Raw genomic sequence first — 22,585 nt, forward strand, 5'->3', positions numbered from 1 at the left:
ATTTGGAGACTCTAGGAACACACAAAGTCCAAGGACAGTGACTACAGACACCATCATAAGTACAAAGTCTTATCTGTATTACAAGTTTTATTAACACTGTAAGTAAAGTTAGACTTACCCATGCATATAGAAACCCTGCAATAACCCATGCAACAACTAAGACTATAGTCATACTCACATCCTCAAAGATATTCTAGGGTCTGATGGACCTCTCAATAGATGATCACGATGATTTCCTCTGGGGTTTCCAGTGGGGGTCTTCCCACTTTTAACCAACCAAAAAGCCTCTTATATAACTTAACCCCAAAAAACTGGAAGCCTCTTAGAAAAGGTTTGTTTTTACTAGACATTTTATTAAGTTCATAAAAGTTGAGGAATTATAAAAGCATGTACAGCTCCTTTTACATCATGAACACATCAGAGGAGAGAGCTATAAACTTTCCTCCCTCTAATATAGGAAATATGCCTTTAAGAATGAAAGCAGTATGTGATGCAGGGCATTCGAACTCTTTGTTAAGCACCAGAGATAAACACTTAATTCCTGCAGTTTCAATCAAAATCTGTACAACTTTAAAGGGAACTGCAAAAAAATATTTGGTTTTGTCCTTTTACCGTTCTTTCAAGGTGCGTGAAGTCAGACTCAACATTTTCTACATATTTCTGCATTAGAAATATCAGCTCTTTGGTTTCCCTCTCTTCACTGGAAATCCTTGGCAAGTTTAGAGACTGTGTCATAATAGCCTGCAACGTGAACTGCGGCAATCCCTCCTCCAAACTGAGTGTGGAGGGGATGCCAGTTCTTGGCCAGTCGGACTCAGCAGCCTCTCTCATTCCTTTGTGTGGGAAGGCACTGCTGTAACTCAAGTTATGGCATAGTGTGGCATCACTATTCAGGTAATGGAGTCCCACTAAGGATCTCTCAGCAAAGAGAGGGAAGCAAGAGCCCAGTATTTCTAGGCTAATACACAAGCAGAGGAAAGCCTGTTTGGAATAAACTCAAGAGATGTCTTTCTAAATCACACTGGAGCAGGAAAGTAGAACACTTTATTCTTGCTTCACCATTCAACTTTAAGTTTTGCTTGTATTTGCAGCTTGAATATCGTTAGTTAAGGGAAATTGCTTATTACTAATGAACTCAAATAAAAACCTGCAGCTTATCATCTTTGCCCTTCTCCCTATAAGGGGAGCCACTGACTACAATTGGTTATTCCTAGTTTAAATTATACAATAATGGTTTAGCTGTGCTGCAAAGAAATGCAGTTCTCATTTTGGCATTAAGCTGTACCACTTTTCCATTAAAATCTCTCTCTGTAGCATACTGGCATCTATCTTGCAGAGAGACTCAAGGTGGCAGTGGTGGAAACAGAAGTCAGGTTGACTACAGTGAATCCAGTTCTTTCCTCCTCTAAAGGAAATTCATGTTCATTCAGTGCAAGTTTGGAAGTGATGGAGATGGACGTTTTCTTTTTATCCACAGAACAGGTACAACAAGGAAATCTTCCCCATATACCCACAAATGTGCCTCAGCCCTGACCCGAAAGGACCAGGACAGCAGGGTGAGGGCAGTTCATTCTCCACGGCTAGTTCAGTTCTTGGGTCAAGACTGAAAAACAGGTCACAATTAGCACCAATTTTGGAGAGATTTTTCGTGGTGTTACAGAGGCCACAGATGGCAACTACCAATCATCCACTACCGACTTACTTCTTACTATCACCTTGGTTTCAATGGGACTCTTCATGGTAGTAAATATTACACCAGGCAAGTGCTTTGGGACTTGGCAGGATTTGAATTGGTGATTGAAAGGTAAAAGTATTCTATAACCTGTTACCAATCTGCTGACACATCCAGATGCTCTGCCTGGCTCTTTATTTTTGCAATTACCACCTTCATGGTAATAGAATTTTGTCCAAGTATTTAGTGACATACATCAATTACTGGCAAAAAGGAAAGCAGCAACAGTACAAACAAATTTTCAACACTGATGAAAGTCTCTCACAATGATTCTTGATACTGCGTCAGTACAAGTTACCTTTCTATACCCACCTAAACTGTTCATTATTAATGCTTCTGTTCATTGGTGTAATGTTTGACCCTCATGACCAGTCAAACAACATACAGAAAATTAGACAAAGACTGAACTTCACAGAAATCGGATAAAAATCTGACGACATGGCAAAATCCATGGCTCTTATTGCAATAAAACGTTACTACCCCTGCTCCGCAGCCCATCTACATTAAGATTTCTTTAAAAGAAAAGGTGCTGTTATTTTGTATTGTTTCAATTGTGAGGTAGATGCCACTTTTTATATATAAATAGCGTAAATAGGAAGTTGGTCAGTCATGTCTCCAGTGAGACATACTTAAGTGCTGCACCAGGTACAGTACAAGTCAGTAATTAAAATATTTACACAAAATTAAATAGAACCTTCCAGTTTAAAAGATGAATAGAAAGTCTTATGGAGCAGAGTTTTGGCCAAGCACACACAGATGTACTCCTAATCAAAGGGTCAACAGAATTCTGGCTTTAGTTTCCAGACACCTTCACCATTTGGGCTTCTATGGAAAGTACAAAGATTTCTCAGAAGTTCTCTGAACACACAAGACTGTGCTGCTGACAGCCTGGATTCGAACTCCTGCAGTATCTCCTGAGTACTCGCCTCTCCGTCCACATGAGCCTGAAATGCTATAAAGTTTCGTACATCCACTAGCAATTCGTCATGTTCTGTCGAAGTTGGGAGTGGAGCAGAAGCCTGAAGATTCTCAGCACCCTCATTCTCCATCCTCTGTGGTAAAATAAGGTGGTTTCTCGCCCTCATCTTTGCTAACAAAGATGATGAATCTAGTGCACTGGATGATGATTCTCCTCCTTCGATTTTCCCATCAAAATGTACACTGGAAACATTTTTCTTTACCTTCTCTTTCCTTATTATATCAGCATCCTGCAAATAAACACAGACACGATAGGAAAAGTTGGAGTTTGAGATCCATGGAACCTATTCTTGGTGAATTTGCCTGCCATTCAGGCTTACACAAAACCAAACCAAACCAACCTCAACAAACTGCAGGAGTTAATTATGTGAATTAAAACATGTTTGAGTCAATGTGCGCTAACTTCACAACTTGACTATGTATTTCAGTTGTTGGGTAACTAAAAAAAAAAAAAATCTCTATTCTTGAACCAGAGTGAGCACAGCAAGATGAAATGAAAGACTGGTGCAACTGATTAAACTGAATTTGATGATTCTTTTTCAAGATGTAAGATCAAATCTGTATGTAATTCAAGGCCTAAAGCTTTGGAATGTTACGTACAGAGTATGGTAATTATTTATGAGACATATACCCTAAATAGCAAAAGTTAAACTAGAATGTTTCAACTAAATCAGCTGATACTCATGGAAAAGATACAGTAGCACTAGTTCTTGTGCTTTACCTTGCATTTCTTTCCAAGAGATGTAGTGGAGGAATTTGGGACAAGCAAAGTAGGGTTCCTTTTCTGACCAAACCTACTCCTAAAAAACATGCAAGAGAAGTAATTTATTACAATATCTCTCCTAAATATGCACTGTGACACTTTGTAGGATACTTTGATTGAATTACTGTTGTAAAAACCCGCTCCAAGTATTGTGGATCTTATCGCCCCTTTAGCGATCAATGATAAGAATTTCTTAGAATTTACAGACCAAGGGGTTCTCACATACAGGATGCAATTGTCACTATCAGAGGCCCAAGAGCAATAGGAAGCTGTAACCTAGTACACAAGACAATTTACATTTATATTCGCCTTTCATTCCAAAGTTGTCTACAACTTCGCCCACCTCTAGGGTAAAATGTAGCAGCAGTTTAACATGGCAACACCACACGTGAGGTTGAGACAGGAAGTGAAGACTTACTGTATTCAACTAAAACTGCAAGGAAAGTTTTAGATAGCACCATATAATCTGACATTCACACTAGGATCTGACACCCAGGTTAACATGGAATGTGACACAGGATCCTTCAGGCTAGGAGAGCTCAGGACCTTGGTTTTATGTTCCATTGGAAGATGGTGAGACAGATCCTGGCACCCGCTCCATCCATTCTGTACCATTCTAGTGGTGCAAAGGACACAGGAAATTGAGTTACAAAGTCAGCCCCTAGGTTACTTGTACCTGGCACCCCTCACCCACCGCAGTGCAGTAAGTATTCTGGTGTGGGAGTGGGGGAGGAGGAGGAGGGGAGGGCATGTCCAGAGAGCACTGCCCCTCCTGCCTCCCCAGGAATCCCTGAATGGCAGAATGGCCCCTAGAAGGCTGCTCTGACTTGTGCTGGTTGCTGAATTTGCCCCAGCTGTACCTAGGAAAGGTACACACATGTTCCCCTTCTGAGGTGTGCAGAGCTAGCCAAGGCACACCTAGGGATCTCATCCAGTAACTCGGACAGCACAGCATCTGTAGCACCTTGCAGGTTTCCCATCCAGGTACTGATCCAGCTGGAAGCTGGCTTAGTTTGAACAATCACAACCCCAAAATGGTACTTTCGTTAATACGGACCCTTCATTCATTCTAATTATATCATCTCTTCTCAACTATATGTGATCAGGGGTAACATTTTCAAAAGTGCCTAAGGGCCTTAACTCACATCTTCAAAAGTATCTTAGGCACCTAAGTAAGCTAATATGGGAAAATGGGACTTAAGGTGTTTCCAAAAATTTTATCCGAGAGCTAATATTTCAATACAATTCCTGTAATCAGCCCCGTATCTCATTTATAGTTTTTGAAGTAAATCCAGAGCAAATAACCAGCACAAAAAGCAGACTATGTTAAATGCTCCCTCTCTGGAGAAGTCATGTGGGTACTATCTTACTTTAGTCCAGATGGTGCACCAGTCAGACCACTGTTGCCTGTCCAGGTTGGCACACCAGAAGCTGCTCCTAAACATCGCTGTCGGGAGATCTTTAAGGCTTTCAGGGCATCCTGGGCCACTCGGGTTGCTTCTGCTTCCACTAACACATAATCTGGATTGGAAGCCTCCATAATAGCATCATGCTTCATCACACTGTGTACTCCTAGCAGAGTATGTACAATGGGCAGGAGGAGGAAAGAATGTGTAAGAATTAAGCAGTGAGCTTTCAAAAAAAATCTTAATTCATTTTTATACTGTCAGTGGAAACAGTCAACATTTTAATACATCCATTTATAACAGAGATTCCTATTATATCAATTGAACCGAATATAATAAACCACTTCTATTGCCGTTAGGGGGTCAAAATTCATTCGTTCATACTGGATCTCCCAGTTGTTAGTGCAGATTAGTAAGGTTCCATTGTATTGCTAGATGTAGGCTAAATCCATCTGCGCAACTTTATCTTCAGTGTAACTCCCAGTTAAGTGAAACTCAGTTACCTCCCTCCGCACCAGTGTTCCCCACCATACTGCTGTCCCACTTACTACCTTTGGCCAAAAAGACCTGTGGTTGTTTTCACTATATGAAGATTAAATCATAAATATTTTCAACAAACCATTTACATTAAAGAAAATGTTTAAAAGTCACCTATTGTACTGTGGCTGCTAGCAATTACAATAATGGAAACCCACTTGTGTAGATTTTTCTGTACTTCTTCCTAGTCTGGCACTGTTGTGCAAATGAATAAAAAGGTTACCTGATTTTTTGAAAAGTCTCTCCAAGACATAATCATCATTCTTCTTTTGTTCTTCCTCCTCCTCTTGGTTGTCCTTTCTGTACTGCTTTTGTTTCACCAGATATGGGATACGCTCCCCTTCAAATCTGGCACCTTTGAGATGTTTTGGCTTTTTAGGGTTACTCTTGTGGCCCTCAAGTGTCAGCATATCCATACTGTGTTTAGTTTTTGAGGTGCGTTTGTGAGGATTACCACCTAGATGTTCATCTTCAAAGTTATCATTCTGTTTCCCCTGGGAGCTCTCTGTCTCACATACGAGACCTTGTCTGCTCTCAGTACTTACAGTAGGTGCCTCACGCATTTCACAAAATAATGAACATTCCACGTTCTCTGAAGTCCATGCATTCCCTGGCAGTGCTTGGAATACAGACCCCTCGGCCATTTTCAAACTTTTCTCCTCATCTTTAATCAGTGAATCTCTATTATTTGTAGCTTGTGTACCATCTTTCGCAGAACTGTTTTGGTTGAAAGTTTCCAAATTTCCTGTGGTTTCTGTAACTGGCTCTATTGTTTTAGAAGAAGAATTCACCAACTGGCATGTCGAGGAAGAATGTGATGGCTTGTCATATTTAGGCGAGTTGTTCTCCTTAAAATGCAGATCACCTTTGGAAGCACCATCAGCTGGCTTTTTAAGTTTCCGTTTTAATTGGCGTTTCGGGGCTTGAACATCTGAACCGGTACCTGATATAGGTATGAAGTTAAATAATAATAAACATTTTGCATCGTCTCTTGTACAAAATCTAGATTTCACAGTTTAGGTAAAATGATTTCATGTACCTGCAAAAATAGCACTAGTTTCTGTCCCTTGAGACCCATCTGGGCTGGTCAGAGTGAAAAGTTCGTAAAGATCGTTGGATTTGAAAAAGCGCCTTTGTTTTGGGTCTTTCAACACTCTGTTTGTTAAAAACTGTTTGAAGATTTGTCTGGAAAAATATTAAATAAAATTGTACTGCTGGCATGAAACAATGTCTAGCGATGTTTAAGTACTGAAGACAGTGCTCCAGCAGAAAACTTTATCATCATGAATTTTACCCTGCAGAACAATTAAGTGGTGGGAAGATGATGTTTGTTTCACAAAGACAATCTGAGTTAGTAACTTTTAAACAACCCACTAAATTGTTAACCATAAGAATTTATTGCATTTCAGCAATCCCATAACACACTAGGTACCCACCATCCTGAAGTGTCCTATGAGACTTCATTTATTCTACGTAGTAAATAACTTCACAGCTAGAGGGTTTTTTGTACATTAAAACTGAAAACGCTGCATATGTAAACCACACAACCATCAGGAAGCTCTGTGAAAGAAGAGGGCGAGATTGTCAAAGTGATGAAGTTTAGATGGTACGATGTTGGTTAGAGAGGCCACAAATCACATAGGCAGTGCAGCAGCACAGAGCCCGACTGTATGCTGGTGTGGGCTGAACTACCCCACAGGGCTGGAGGAATACCAAGAGCCCATCCAGGGGGACTGGGAGGAACAGAGTCTGGGGGAACTAAGCTGCCAGAACACTCCATTCAGTATTGGTAGATGTAGGCTTCTGTTTAGCATTAGTCCACCCCTGCAGTTAGGCTCCGTTTGTACTACAGTATTCAATGGCAAGCTATTAATACTCTTTTCCCATCCACAATAGGCACGGCCTAATAGGATTGCAAAATAGTTCTCAAAACCATTCCCTCTTGTTCACACCACTGTTTTCAACCTAGTTAGGCCCTTGTCAACACTGTGCAGGGAAACTGTGTTAGAGCCCTGTTAGCAAAATCTGTGTTCAAAGACAGGTCACATTAACATGATTTTGAACTACAGCATAATGTAATAAGAATTCTTATAATTCTTATCTAGCAGAGGATTTCAAAGGCATTTACAATAATTGATTAAGCTTCAAACCCCCCCCCCCCCAATGAAGTTGGTCAGTATTACTGCCATTTCACAGAGGGGGAAACTGAGGCAAAGAGAAATAAAGTTGCTTGCTCAAGTCTCAGAGTGAGTCCATCACAACTCTCTGAAAAGAACTGAATTTCTGATGGCTTAGATCAGACCCCACTTCCTTTGTGTGGTCAGGGCTAGTTAAACTGAAGCAATGTTTGTCCGTGGGAAGCGAGCCAACTAGCAGCGGAAGCCTTGTGTCTGTATGGTGAAACAAATAGCAAATGCTCTCCGTAAGTGCTGGTACTGGATTATTTAGAGCTTTTCATTTATCGGCCTTTTGAAAGAGGATGTTCCCATTGTAAAGAGAAATGTACATCCAAGTGACGTCAAAGTACCTAAGTACATTCATTTGGAGTTCACATTAATGGAGTGATTACAATAACTGAATGGTGAAACAAACTAAAAAATAGCTTTGATTTAGAAGTGTATATGTTTTAAGGGGTATGGATGCATTTTAAACATACCTCTAAATATTTACCAGTTCTTCATGGGGACTTATTCATTTTGATATTTGGAAAATTAATAATTTGGGGATAGAAGCAAACTATAAAGTCTGGTGAGTGGCTATTCTGTTTTTTATACCATGTATCACATATATCATGCATAATACTAGAAATCTTATGATTTCAGACTATATACCTGCAATAGCACTCCCAGGTAAATATCAGGTTTTGGCAGGTAATGGAAAAGAAAATAATTTAAAACTCATTTTATAACACTGAAATTGGTTCTATGCTGACACTTGTGTGGTGTACCACTGCATTCTGTAAACTTGTACTCATTCTACTTCCTCAGTGTCAGTACACAACTCTGTTGACAGTGCATCAGAATTAGCGGACTCCAGCTCATTATGTTAATGGCTGCAATGGCTATGCACAGCTAAGAGGAATAAAAAAAAGCAGTAGCCTTCCTTTGGTAATGAAAGTAATCTGATCCGACTGAATCAACACAGGGAATAGATCTGTTAGATTATTTTTAGTAGCAGTGGGCTATGTACTTACGCTAAAGGTCCATTTCAATTTTTCTACAGCATTCTCTTTGTTCAGAATAAGAAAATACTTGCAGAGTCCTATTTAGAATACTAAATGGTGTAACTTGTTACGATTTACTAAGTATACAAGGGGATTGCTATAAGGGGCAAAAATGAAGAATGATTTAAGCATGCGCTTAATTTTGCTTACATGGATAATCCCATAGAAATTAATTGGGTGGGTGTGGCCCAGCGCAATGTGTCCTGGACTAGGACTCAGGACTTCTGCGTTCTATTATTTGCTCTGCCATTGGCCTACTGGGTGACCTTGGGGGAAGTCATTCACCTCGGTTCCTCAGTTTCCCTATCTATAAAGTAGAGATAATCATACCGACCTCCTTTAAATTGCTATGAGAGCTACAGATAAAAACTGCTATGGAAGAGCTAGGTATTATTATTATTACTACTATTATTGCTACTCGCTTGAGTAAGGTTGCAGACATGATTTCGTTTTTGCAGGATACGGACAAGTCACTCCAACCTTTCCTCCTCCAGCACAGTTCAGTTATCAATGAATATTGGTCCTACTGACCTGTGGTAAATCTTCTCTTCAATAGTACCTGCAGTAAGGAGCCTGTAAACAGTCACCTGCTTCTTCTGGCCTATTCTCCAAGCACGCTCTCGAGCCTAGAGCATAAAGATGTGTTTAGCAGACCCACACTCTGGAAGCAAAGGGTTGTATTCACAGGCAGCTACTGATACTATTTTAAATCTACTTTGAAAATTTAACAAAGAGTTCAAGAGATTATAATGATCACATTTCTACACTGATAGGAAATGAAAACAATTCCATATGGACCAGCTTCCTAGAGAGATAAGACTCTAGTAACCATATCTACAAGCCTATGTAAAATTTCAAGAAGAAAGGAACCAGCATGTTATCTAACCTCGGTTTCCCTTGGATGAACTTATCCCCAAGGAAGATCCATTTCAGAAATCAACTCTACTTTATGCATGTGCATCCCAACAGGTTTTCCCTCCTCCTTGAGTTACCTTGAAACTGGAAGGTCTTACAAAATATACCCTAAACAGAACAACTCAGGTCACCCAGACTGTCTGCGAAGGGAGTTTCATAGGGCTGTGCTGATGGTCTAATGGAGCTACATTTTCCCCCCTTTTTCCGATGGGCAACTTGCATTTAAAGAGAGACTGAATGCATTGCCCCCACACCATATGAACATGCATTCTGAGAACAAAAGGACTGCAGAGTAATTTTATTTAGAAACGTGGTTATTTTACACAAAGCCCAACTCTTTCCAAAAGAAAGTTGCAGTGTATAAAATATAATCTCAGCAGCTAATGGCTTTACATGGCTTAATTTACAATCAAATAGGAAACTACCATGCTGACATGGATGTTTTTAAGGATGAATTAGGGAATGCAGCCCCCATCAGAACACATGAGAAAGCAGAGAAATTTCAAAAGTAGTTTTTAGATGTGTGGGCTACTTTAATATTTGGCCAAAAACCATGTTCGGATCAATAAAAAATAGAATTTACCTTTTAAAACAATGCTAATGTCCCTGCAGCTTCATGCATTGAAATGGGACCAGAATTCCCAAAGTCCTACTGCGTATCATTAGATAAGAGAACTTCCTCAGGTGTACATGGCATAATGGCAACTTCCATTGAGAGACCATTCCTAGCTAGAGAGAGATTCAGACAGCAGTCGGTGCTGTTTTGAACATTTATCGTTCATTCATTCTGCTTATTAAATAAATTTCTAAGGTGTTCTAATTAGGTACTGCAGTTTATCTTTAAGGGGAAAAAAGGGACATAGCAGTTCCCCTGCCATGCGAGATTGTGAAAGCTACAGAGAAAAACACTGAAATCTTTCAAACACCTGCAACACTGAAACAGAAGCAGCATAACACTGATCTCTCACTAGTTATTTAAAATAACTTTGATTACCTCTTTCAGTCCTCATTTTTATTTTAAACCTAGCCGTTAAATGATACATTCTGAGCCAAAAATACCTGTGTGTCTGTACTGGGATTCCAATCAGGATCATAGATGATAACTCTGTCAGCACCTGTCAGGTTGACGCCAATACCACCTACTCGAGTTGTAAGAAGAAAAACAAAGATGGACGTATCCTGTAATACATGCAACACAAGATAGGATTTAGCAAACACCCCAGTTAGAATGTCTGAAGTAGCGATGATCTTGTCATATTATACTCTTGGATGTATTATGCACTTTTTTATGTAAAGAAAAGGGGGTTAATTTAGTTTCAACATTTACTATAGAAGTGAAGACCACCATTAATAATCCAGAGACCCAGAACCCAATCACAACAGACAAGTTATTCCATAATTGCCCACCACAGGGTTTCTTGCACCTTCCTCTGAAGCGGCTGGTGCTGGTCCCTATTGGAGAAAGGATACTGGATTAGATTGCTCATCAAGCTGATCCTGTCTGGCAATTCCTATGTTCCTAATGAAAGGTGCTATGGAAGCAGAAAGTATTCCCTCTCCAGGACTTCTGGATCCAGTTTACAAGTCAAATTATTATTTTTTCAGATAGTTACCTATCTGTCTTAAGGTGTTATAACATCACTCATCACCATTGTCTCTGAGCACCTTCCATGTAAAATGGATGGGCAATACTGAAGCCCTTAGTGGACTTTTCCCATTTCAAGGTTAAAAATCGCAGCCTCCAGTTGGCTTTACTGTCGGTTGGTTTGTTTCAGGCCTTTTAATTCATTTTTTGCAGGGGGGGAGGGCAGCTGGAAGGGGGTATCTGTGTTACAAGTGCCATTCTTGCTATGGTGGACTCATTTTTTTATTTTTGTTTTTTAAAGGAAAGGAAGGCTTTGCAATGTTTACTAAAGATGGTCACACTCGGACTGAGTACATGCCCATTGGTCACTAGATACATACTCGGAGCGGCTGGCTCCTTTGGCCGCTTGTGCTGCTATGGCTCTATTCTATTTTTAGCATGCTAGCTCTAATTGAGCCAGCGTGAGTATGTCTCCTCGAGCTGGGAATCACACCCCCAAGCTCAAAGTGTAGACATACCCCTAGTGAGGAGCAGTGTTCCCTCTAATTTTTCCCATCCATGTGCGGAATGAATTTTGTTACGTGCACCAATATGGAAGTGATGTGTGACACATCACCTTCACATCAGTGCACATAACAAAATTCATGTGATGAGGGTAGGGCTGAGGGGTTCAGAGTTTGGGAGGGGGCTCAGGGCTGGGGCAGAGGGTTGGGGTGCGAGGGCTCTGGCTGGGGGTGCGGTCTCTGGGGTGGGGCCAGAGATGAGGGGTTTGGGGTGATTTGGGGTTACGGCAGGGAGAGAGGACTCCCCCCAGCAGCACCTGGGGTGTGGGGGAGAGGTGCCCCTCCCTGCTGCGGTAGCTCCAGGGCTGGGGCTGCAGGATAGGCACCCCTCCCCTGGCTCCCGCAGGTCTGCCCGGGGCTAGGTTCAGGGAGGGATGCCCTGGCCGCAACAGGTCTGGGCTGGGGCTGGGTCCGGGTTGGGCTGCCTGGGTTTATGCCGCGCTGCCCTGGCCGCAGCTGGGTTTAGGCCAGGCTGCGCTGCCCCAGCCGTGGCTGGATTCGGGCAGGGGTAGGGATGCCCCAGCAGGTTTGGGCTGCGACATAGTTGGGGCCAGCGGCGCTGCCCCGGCCGTGGCAGGTTGAGGGCCGGGCTAGGCTGGGGCCAGGCGCCCCTCCCCCGGCAGGTCCCTGGGTGGGTTCCCTGAGTTCCTGCGTGGTGCTAAACAGGCTGCTGCGCAGCCATTCAGCTTACAAGGAACTTAGGTGAGGAGTCAAAGTAGATGCAGAGGCTTCATCTCACTTTGACAAACAGTACACCTTCAGTAGAATGTGGAGAAACAGTGTCACAATTAGTTCTTTGAAACATTTCCCCCTTCCAACTTCAATATTGCCTGGGTTGAGTTTGATCAAGCTGCTCTTCATTCAGGAGCTGATTTCTTGCAGGCATTCTGACATCTTAATAATGGCAGTGGTTGCCTCAGTGGAGAATGACATATGTTGGTGTTACAAACTCCTGGGATTTTAAGATTGAGCTGTGTACTCTCTGCCTCTTCATCCCAAGTAACAGCGATTCTATAATTAAACCATAGCTACCCCTTCTGTTGGCAATGCACGAGACAGAAAAGAATCTAGTTTGATTTTCCATGGGTGTATTGGCTCTGCTATGCTAACAAGTGTAGAAGCTTGATTGTGTCAAGTAAGTCAGCAGATATGACAAAGATGTAGGGGGAGTAGATACTTGGAGTGCATTGCCTTGCTTGCTCACTCACTTTTCTGACGATAATCACACTTTAAACCGTCTAAACTTGATTTGTTCTTTTATAATGAAGTTTTCTTTCTTATTCAGTCTTGGGCTTTGTTTTAACAGAGAACCAAACTTCAGTTTGAGGGAAAATGGTGATTTCTTTCCCTTCACACTAAGATAAGCAGTTCTGAATCAACTCAAATGCCCAAAGCACGCTTCCTTAGACCAGACTGACCAGAGTGAGTGCCCAATGTAGTCTACTCTGAACTGAGCTCAGGCATTAATCATCAACATGAACTTATGGACAGGTTGCAATTTCTTACCTCATTGTATCTTGCTATAAGTGGCTGTCTGGATGCAATTGTCGTGGTACCATCCATCTTGAGGTAGGAATAGTTTCTGTCTCTCAGAAATACTTCAAGGATCTTCAGCATCTATTGTGATGGAAAGGATTTGAATGAAATCCAGGTATGAAGACTAACTGACTATCTGATCAAGTCAAAACTATTTCTCGTATTAACAGCAATTGCAACTGAAGAGATAGATCATGCACTCCTGCGTGGGAATCGTGGGGACTTATGAAGGCTAAAGAACAGAAAATTCATGAATTATACTAAGCTGTGAAACATATGTGATGTATGATCTTGTCGGGAAGGAGGGTGTTTGCCCTGACAGAGTGGAGCAAGGGGCATGGCTTCAAAAGACCAATTACCAGGGAGGAGTGTGGAACACTCCAGTGAACCCGCAGAGTCAAAGTGAAGTCATGCATCTGTGAAACAGAGAAGAAGGGAAGACCACATATACACTTTGAACCTGTGGGATGGAACAGTTTTATGGGCTCTGCCTGTACAAATGCCTATAGCAGACACTTCACATAAAGGTTACCAAAGCTGCCAGGCAGCCATGTAGTGGAGGACAGAAAACTGAACTGTCAGCATTAAACACACACACAATTCTTTTCAGCCTATTTTTGCTACTCTGCAGGGGGAGCATGCCAGAGAATGGTTCTCCCCTAGCCAGCCATGTCACATGGAGAAGCTTCCAAGTGACTTTTTTGACCCAGGAGAGGAGAGGAGATGCTGATGAGGCTCAACTTCCCACTTCGCTTGGAAAAACTGTTGGTCATCTGGGTGGACCTCTTTTGTCCCCTCTGCCCCTAAGAAGGTAGTGACGTATACTGTACATGGCTGAAGATTTACAAATGTGCCACAGAAAACAGCCATGCTGCAGATGCTTTAATAAGATATACAGTTCAAACATTACTCCTTCCTCTTAAGGAACCCAGTTTTTGGAAAGTACAAGAATAGTAGGGACCACAGCATTCATTAGCATCCAAAGTTAAGGCTAGAGATTTTTTTTATTTTAAACTATGTTTTCATTTCCACAACAACGTAGATCTAAAATGGACACACTAATACACTAACAGACACAGGAGGGAGAGATGCTAACATTACATCACCCAAGAGAGAAGCAGGACAGTAGCCTTTGCCTTTGGAACATTCAGTCAGGAGAACAGGACAAGAAAAATCAGAAAAACAGTCAGGTCATAACAAAGCATCTTTACAGGGTAATTTATACCATTCTTTGTTACTGGGGATTCATAGATTCCACAGCCAGAAGAGACCATTAAGATCATCTAGTATGACCCCCTGACCTGCCTGACCACAGAACTTCTCCAAAATAATACCAACAGCAGATCTTTTAGAAAAACATCTGATCTTGATTTAAAAATGATCAGTGATGGAAAATCCACCACGACCCATGGTAAATTGTTGTAATGGTTAATTACTCTCACTGTTATAAATGTATGCCCTATTTCCAGTCTGAATTTGTCCAACTTTAACTTCCAGCCATTGGTCCATGTTACACCTTTCTCTAATATATTGAGGAGCCCATTATTAAATATTTGTTCCCCAATTACAGAATGTAATCAAGTCACCCCGTAAACTCTTTGTTAAGCTAAACAGATTGAGCTCTTTAAGTCTACTGCTATAACACACGTTTTCTAATCTTTTAATTATTCTCTTGGCTCTTCTCTGATCCATCTCCAATTTGTCAAGATCCTTCTTGAATTCTGGACCCAAAACAGGAGACGGTTTTCCAGCAGCACAATACAGAGGTTAAAAAAACACCTCGTTACTCATACTTGAGATTCCTGCATCCCAGGATTGCAGTAGCTCTTTTGGCCAGAATCACACTGGGAGCTCATGTGCAGCTGTTTATCCATCATGACCTCCAAATCTTTTTCAGAGTCACTACTTCCCAGGATAGAGTATGCCCTACATTCTTTATTCCTAGAGGTCTACATTTACATTTAGCTGTATTTAAATGAATGCGGTTTGTTTACAGCCAGTTTATCAAGCGATCTAGATTGCTCTGAATCAGTGACCTGTCCTCTTCATTATTTACCATTCTCCCAATTTTTTTTTTGGTCACCTCCAAACTTTATCAATGATGATTTTATGTTTTCGTCCTAGTCATTGAAAAAAAATGTTAAATAGCATAGGTCCAAAAACCAATGCCTAGAGGACTCCACTGGAAACACAGTGTTCAATGATGATTCCCCATTTATACTTACATTTTGAGACCTATCAGTTAGTCAGTTTTTAATCCATTTTGTGTGTTCCACGGTAATTTTATATAGTTCTAGCAATTTATCAAAACATCATGTGGTACCAAGCCAAATGCCTTACAGAAGTCTAAGTATATTATGTCAACACTATTACTTTTATCAATCAAACTTGTGATCTCATTAAAAAAATATACAGTGTCAAGCCAAGGAACAACTTTATAAAAGAAGTGATAGCAGAAATGGAAGCTGAAATTTGCATTTACTCCTCCGACCAAACTATGAAGTGCAAGAAAGATACTACTTCAAACTTCCAAATTGTAAGAACTCCCCTTGAACAGCAAAAAAAACCTCAGTACAATTCTGAGAGAAGTAAAGACATGGCAGGAATACCTAATGATGTGTAACCAACTGTCACTGAATCAGAAATAGACTCATGGCCCAGGGCACTGTGAAGCCCTATCATAGACAGTTATTTGTACTGTACTATAGTGCCAAACTCCACTCCTAGTTACACCAGTGTAAATCCAGAGTTACTCCATTGGTTTCAAAAGGACTTGTTTTCATTTTCACTGGCGTAAGTGACAGCAATATTTGGCTGGACATATTTTACTTGGGCAATACTTGGTATACCTTATCATGCTAATAAAGTTTATGGAACTGAAGTGTATAGAGTCTGCCCTCCAGTTATTCAACATCCAAGAAACAAAAATTTCCCACTTTGGAATTTTGTTTTTTTGAGGAATCCACAAAATAACCTAGTTTCTAGCTATAGGTCTTTTTAGATCACGCACACATCTAATTTGGTGGAGGTGGGGTTTTTTTTATTGCAGTTACTACATAACCGTTAACAAGTTTGTTTGTTCTTACCTGTCTCGACTGGGTAAAGAGCAGCACTCTGTGACCCTGCTTGTGCCATATTTTCAGTAAGGACTCTACCACTATCATTTTTCCAGAACGTTTCCAGTATCCAAATTGATCTGCTTCTTCTAACTCATCATCTGGCACACCTTTCAAAATCTTGGGACCACCAGAAAAGAGGTCAGGATGGTTGCATATTTTTCTCAAGGCTACAAGTCCAGAGAAAACCTACAGAATACAGGAGAGAATTGTCCTTTTCTTGCAAATTTTTCATTCTACCATGGGTTACATTTAAGAGAAGATAATAATAGACCTAACTGATAGTCGTGGAGCAGGTGAACACTGGTGCTCTGGTTTTTACACTAGTACACATTTGTTCCCATTTCAGTAAAAGGTGGTATACAGTTGATATAATACAGTGGCCAATGAAATACTGTGTTATTTGAGAACCCATTTTGGTGCTAATGTTACAAAAATTCTAACAGTTTCTGCATTCATGTAATCCATATTAGTCAGAGTTTTTCTAGCACTTCAGAAGCCAAGAAGTTCCATCCAGCTGCACATTACATGGTCTTCCAGCAAAGATATTCAAAATATAACACCTGCTAAAGGCTGCTATACATGCAGCTGGACTTGTAAAACAAGTACAAATTGTTTCTGTGCATAGGTTGGGTCCTAACTGATTTGTTTACATTAACTAAGCCAAGAGTGAAAAAATTAAAAATAAAAATAAAAAAAGAACCCAGGGAAAAAGTTACACTTATTATTGAATTGGTTCATTTTTCTTTAATCATAAAATGAATTTCTCTCCCCCATAAGTCGTGCAAATTCGTAAGTGATGCTGTATTTTCAGGAAGATGGTCACAATTTTCCTTTTTTTGTCCTGAAAATAGCAAAATTGCGACAAACCAGATCATGAAAATCTATTCGAGACAAAAATGCACAAATGCTGGAAGATAATTTGAAGATGAAAAGAAAGTTTCCTATGTTGGCAAGTACAGCCTCTAGAATCCACACTTACTTAAGCGTGGGTTGTCTCAACATGTTTCAACAGAACGTGTGTAGGGTGATGATAACGACCACTGTTTACATCACTGCATTAGATGGATTCTTTTCAATTATTCATTGGACATTTAAAATACCATAAGTATAATCCCTTCTCTCCACACTCAGAAAACTGTAGTTGCAAAAGCAACTGCCCCAGCACTGTACAGTTGAGTGAGTCAGAGCACCAAACTGATCTGTTAAAGGCCCAATGACATCAATGTGCAAACATTTAGACAGTGAAGGACAACTATATATAAAGATCGTATATAAAGATACGATGTTGGTAAAAACCAACTTATGAATACTTCTGTTATACACATTCTTAAACCTACTACTCAATATAACAAAAGCTGCAATTTGAAATAGCTGCCCTCACTAGCATCCCTACAAAATAAGGCAACAAGCCAGAAGGAACACATTGTCTAATTAGAGCTCAGAGAAATTTTTCAGATTAAATAGTATATTTGCAGTAAAATTCAGTTTCAGGTTGAAACTATTCATGAATTTGTATCACATTTGTTAAATACTTCCAACCAAGCTAAAGAAGTCTAAATGTTTCAGTAAAATATCAAAATAAAACCTTTTGCTTCTACCTAAAAAATTTCATTTACACTTTCAGGCATTTTGACAAAAGTAATCAAAGGACTCATAAAATGGTCAGAAGAGACAGAGGTGGTGGTGCCTCCCTTATAAATAGGGCTTCTGATTTTTGGTTTTAACTGATAAAACACCCCTGCTACAGGCAAAAAACAAACAAAACAAAGGAAAACCACCGGGACCAGTTCATTGTACCTAGGGGCTTGTCTATACTGAGCAGTAAGGCAGACTATATTTTTTATATATATATATACATATATATATATATATATATATATATATATATATATATATACACACACACACACACACACACGCATGTGTGTGTGTGAGAGTGATTTCTAAAGAGCACTGCTGTGTAGATATTACTTGTTACTGAATAAACAAAGAGGAAGCCCCAACACCCCCCCCCCCATTTTTGGAGATTTACAGAGAACTGAAATTTTTTTAAAAATAAACCTGGAAAAATGAAATTAATAAATCCCCCAAAACAGAAGCCCTTCGTATGAGCTTTAGCTCACAGGATAGTGCATTCACCTGGGATGTCGGAGATGTACGTTCAACTCTGCCATCTTACAGATGTAGAGAAGGGATTTGGACTTGGATCTCTCTTAAACGGTTTCACTTTTGATAAAGTAATTAAAGTCTTACTACAACAAGGATTTGACGCTGGACCTCCCACATCCTAGGTAACTGCACAAACTCCCAGGCCACAGAGAGTGTCGGTCTCTCTCATTCTCTGGCCCAATAACAATCCATGGTCATTCATAGTAGATATTCATCATCATTCATACATTAAAAAAATTATGAAGTATAATCTATAGGCTACATTCCTTCTGTAGATACCACTATGCATTATAGGCAGCATTTTCACTTCTAGAACAGAGGGTCCGACACTTCAGGGCATGTACTAAGGCAAAAGCTACAAAGTTAAGAAGTCCTTTTAACTGTGATTGCTATTTGGGTGGAAGATGAAGATCCTAGTGATTTTTAGAAACGGTAACCCACTCCTTGTCCCGCATTCCCTCATTCACTAAAACTGGTTCCAATATCCAGTTGTGCATGCATGCTATTGTTCAACACATTATGTCTTCCTCAGTCACTCTACCACTAGCCTCTAATTCATTACTATGTAACGGGCTCTGGGACATCTTGAGTATAGAGGTGCTTTTGTTTCCCCTCTAAGATCCTGCTCAGAGTGTAGCTAGAAAAATGCTGAAGGGCAGGCAGCATCTTTATCCAGATGGCTACCTTTAAACTCTTACATGTCATCATCTACCTTAATTAATGCCAACCTGCATTTCTCCACTGAGAATCTGGTAAACTTCTTTGGAGTCAATGAAGTTTTGGTAGACTTGCCGTTGTTCTTCTGTCAAACGGCAAAACAGAACCTAAAAAAAAAAAAAATTGGGCACTTATCCAGTTACCAATCAACTTCATGAGATATGAAATATACAACAACAACAACAACAAAAAGAATAAAGCTTCATGGAGGAACTCCTGATCCATCAAAAGTGCAAAATTAAGAACAAGAGCCCATCAGAAGTTAAAACATTTAGAAAAAGGTACAGTATCTGTAGGGGGCAATGCGATAGTTAGGGATGAGTTTCAGCATCCATTCTCTGCCCTTCTCAGTTGCTTATAATTTCCTCCAACTGCATTTATTTATGCAAGCTTCACTTTCCTATTTCCTGACTTCATTGCTTAACTGCAATCTTAACGTTCCCTTAATGCAAGGGCTTTCTAAAGTAGAATTTATAGAATACTAAGTATTGGAAGCACTTTGTACAGTGTATCTGTTATGTCCCTTAAAATCTGCAATCCCCTTATGAACTCCTGGGTAAACAATAGGTTAGCACATGTAATCTGTTCTGGTCATTGGGAAGTTTAGACTTGAAATTAGACAAAGGTTTCTAACCATCAGAGGAGTGAAGTTTTGGAATAGCCTTCCAAGGGAAGCAGTGGGGGCAAAAGACCTACCTGGCTTTAAAATTAAACTCAATAAGTTTATGGAGGAGATGGTATGATGGGATTTTGGTAATTAATTGACCTTTAAATATTCATGGTAAATAGGTCCAATGGCCTGTGATGGGATGCTAGATGGTGTGGGATCTGAGTTACTACAGAAAATTCTTTCCTGGGTATCTGGCTGGTGAATCTTGCCCATATGCTCGGGGTTTAGCTGATTGCCGTATTTGGGGTCAGGAAGGAATTTTCCTCCAGGGCAGACTGGAAGAGGCCCTGGAGGTTTTTCGCCTTCCTCTGTAGCATGGGGCACGGGTCACTTGCTGGAGGATTCTCTGCTCCTTGAAGTCTTTAAACCACGAGTTGAGAACTTCAATAGTTCAGACATAGGTGAGAGGTTTTTCGCAGGAGTGGGTGGGTGAGATTCTGTGGCCTGCCTTGTGCAGGTCAGACTAGATGATCATAATGGTCCCTTCTGACCTTAGTATCTATGAATCTGTCATTAATCTTTGAATGTGACCATGTAATGATATTTCACGTAGATTGATGGGCTAAAATGGAACAAAATCACTCGCTCACATCCTGCAAGGAAACAAACATTATGCTGTAAGTCAAACTCTTGTACAGCTCTGTGACTGACAAGAAAAATCAAATGATTTTAATTCACTTAGGAATGTGTTCTTTAGGGGGAAGCAGCCTACGTTCTTTAAAGTGTACTGAAACCACGTTCCAGAGTTTGGCTGAACAGAGAACATGAGACTTCACAGCAGACACAATGATCTCCTCTGTTAACTCACTGCCCACCCCATAACACTTTCCCAATGTGGAATCACTAATATGACTACTTGTCTCAGATGCCTAATGGTGGTAGAAATTGAAGGGAGGAGCATATCAAGGAGCAGTTGTGAGGGGTAAGAAGGGGAGAAGGAAGAAAAAGGGATCCGGTAGAGAAACAAAGCCTGATGCAGGGAGGAAGTAAACCCTAACCCATACTAGAAACAGTGGTTCCTGGGAGTCACAGATATCTTTTTTGTTAAAAAACCACAAACCTTTCATTAACTCAAGAATGGCTGAAGGAATTTAGCTCAAGACCCTTCCAAAAAATATTCACCTTCAGGCACAGAACAAGCATGTAAAATTTCAGTCCAAAAAGGGAAAATTTTGGAAGGTTCTTAGCATGTGCAAACAGGGGGTCAGAATGGAAGCAAGTTTGCAAGCTGAACTACTATTGCACACGCCATACTTCCCCGGTAATTATTTGCTGGCCAAATGAACCTTATAACAGCAGGAACAACATTTTTTAATGATAACTCTGATAATGAACATACCACAAGAGGTACCCTACAGGTATTGTTCTTAGGATGCACAAGTTTGGCTATTTGAGGGCTGCACTGATCACTCTCCAGGAGCCCAAGGGCTGAAACCAACTGGCATGAAATAGACTAGAATGCACCTTACATGCCCTTTGCTTTAACATGGATGCATAGCTGTGCAGAGAATACAAGGTGAGATGAAGCATTGCATGCTGAATCATAGAGGAGGTGGTAAACTGTACAGATACTTTCCACATTACAGAAGTCCATCAGACATCTGTGCCCAGATGATATGATAATCAGGTGATTTATAAATACCTACAAAATAAAATACCTCAGTAGATATTCAAGCTGCTAGACACATTTTGACTTCCCCAGCACATAAGTCTTATGCCACTACTGAGAACTTAAAATGTGTAGCTTTAACTTCTCTATGTTCTTTTTTCACACTTGCTCTCAACAAAGTCAACTGAAGTTTTGCTATGGACTTCAGGAGGCAAAGGATCAAACACTGTATATATTTTAAACAAACCTGTTCATTTTTATCTGGCAGTGACAAGCTCATTTTCACATCAGCCTTCATTCTCCGCAGCAAGTAGGGATTTATGGTGTCCCGTAAAACACATGCACACTTGTAGGCAGTTTTTACCTTTAGAAGGGAAAAAAAACAGCATTTAAGAGAGTTCTTAATGTAGAGGGTTTTTTGTTTTTATTTAAATGAGATTAATTAACTAGGAGTAGGAAAAAGTAAAAAAACTAGATGGCACAAGCAGGCACTATTTATATTTTCTACCCTTTAATGGATATATGGGATAGCTCAGTGGTTAGAGCATTGGCCTGCTAAACCCAGGGTTGTGAGTTCAATCCTTGAGGGGGCTGTTTAGGGATCTGGGGCAAAAATTGGGGATGGGTCCTGCTTTGAGCAAGGGGGTTGGACTAGATGACCTCCTGAGGTCCCTTCCAACCCTGATATTTTATGATTCTGTGATATATATGAAGTTACACTAATTTTTGTTTAGTATTCAATATAATGTGATTTGTAATTAATTCATGTTAGCCAACAATAATATTTAATAAATAGACTCTCTCATATCAGATACCATTCATTTATTTGGGCTTAATTTGGTGAAATTTATTCCACTGAAAGGAGACCAGAAATTATAGATGTATTGACTAGTAAGACACACTTCCCCCTAGGCAAGCCCCTTTTATCAATGAATCCGTATGTGTAATCTTGCATAAACCAAAAACCACACAGAGAACTGCTCATATACAGACTGAAGATCAAAACGAAGCCTGAAGCAATGGTGGGTAGCAGACAATAAGTGAAGATTAGTGCCCACTTGAG

The 22,585-nt window shown here is 40.3% G+C and overlaps 1 protein-coding gene across 3 annotated transcripts in view; it reads right to left on the reverse strand.

The window, feature by feature from the left end:
• Window positions 1–208: 208 nt before the first annotated feature.
• The window catches only part of ERCC6 (ERCC excision repair 6, chromatin remodeling factor), an 82,376-nt gene continuing 59,999 nt past the window's right edge, over window positions 209–22,585 (reverse strand). For 2 of the 3 annotated variants that reach the window (XM_077821746.1, XM_077821745.1), the window contains exons 10-20: window positions 21,770–21,886; window positions 19,255–19,350; window positions 16,325–16,543; window positions 13,209–13,319; window positions 10,614–10,733; window positions 9,171–9,265; window positions 6,456–6,601; window positions 5,640–6,359; window positions 4,844–5,045; window positions 3,432–3,510; window positions 209–2,940 (exon numbers count right to left, since the gene is read on the reverse strand). In XM_077821746.1, coding sequence (XP_077677872.1) covers window positions 2,509–2,940; window positions 3,432–3,510; window positions 4,844–5,045; window positions 5,640–6,359; window positions 6,456–6,601; window positions 9,171–9,265; window positions 10,614–10,733; window positions 13,209–13,319; window positions 16,325–16,543; window positions 19,255–19,350; window positions 21,770–21,886 — 2,337 coding nt within the window. In that variant the 3' untranslated portion in view covers window positions 209–2,508. Of the gene's footprint in view, window positions 2,941–3,431; window positions 3,511–3,541; window positions 4,090–4,843; window positions 5,046–5,639; window positions 6,360–6,455; window positions 6,602–9,170; window positions 9,266–10,613; window positions 10,734–13,208; window positions 13,320–16,324; window positions 16,544–19,254; window positions 19,351–21,769; window positions 21,887–22,585 lie in introns of those variants that run through there. The other variant, XM_077821747.1, reaches the window with a different exon arrangement.

The sequence above is a fragment of the Eretmochelys imbricata genome, chromosome 7 (genome assembly GCF_965152235.1).
Source record: "Eretmochelys imbricata isolate rEreImb1 chromosome 7, rEreImb1.hap1, whole genome shotgun sequence".
NCBI classification, from domain to species: Eukaryota; Metazoa; Chordata; order Testudines; family Cheloniidae; genus Eretmochelys; species Eretmochelys imbricata.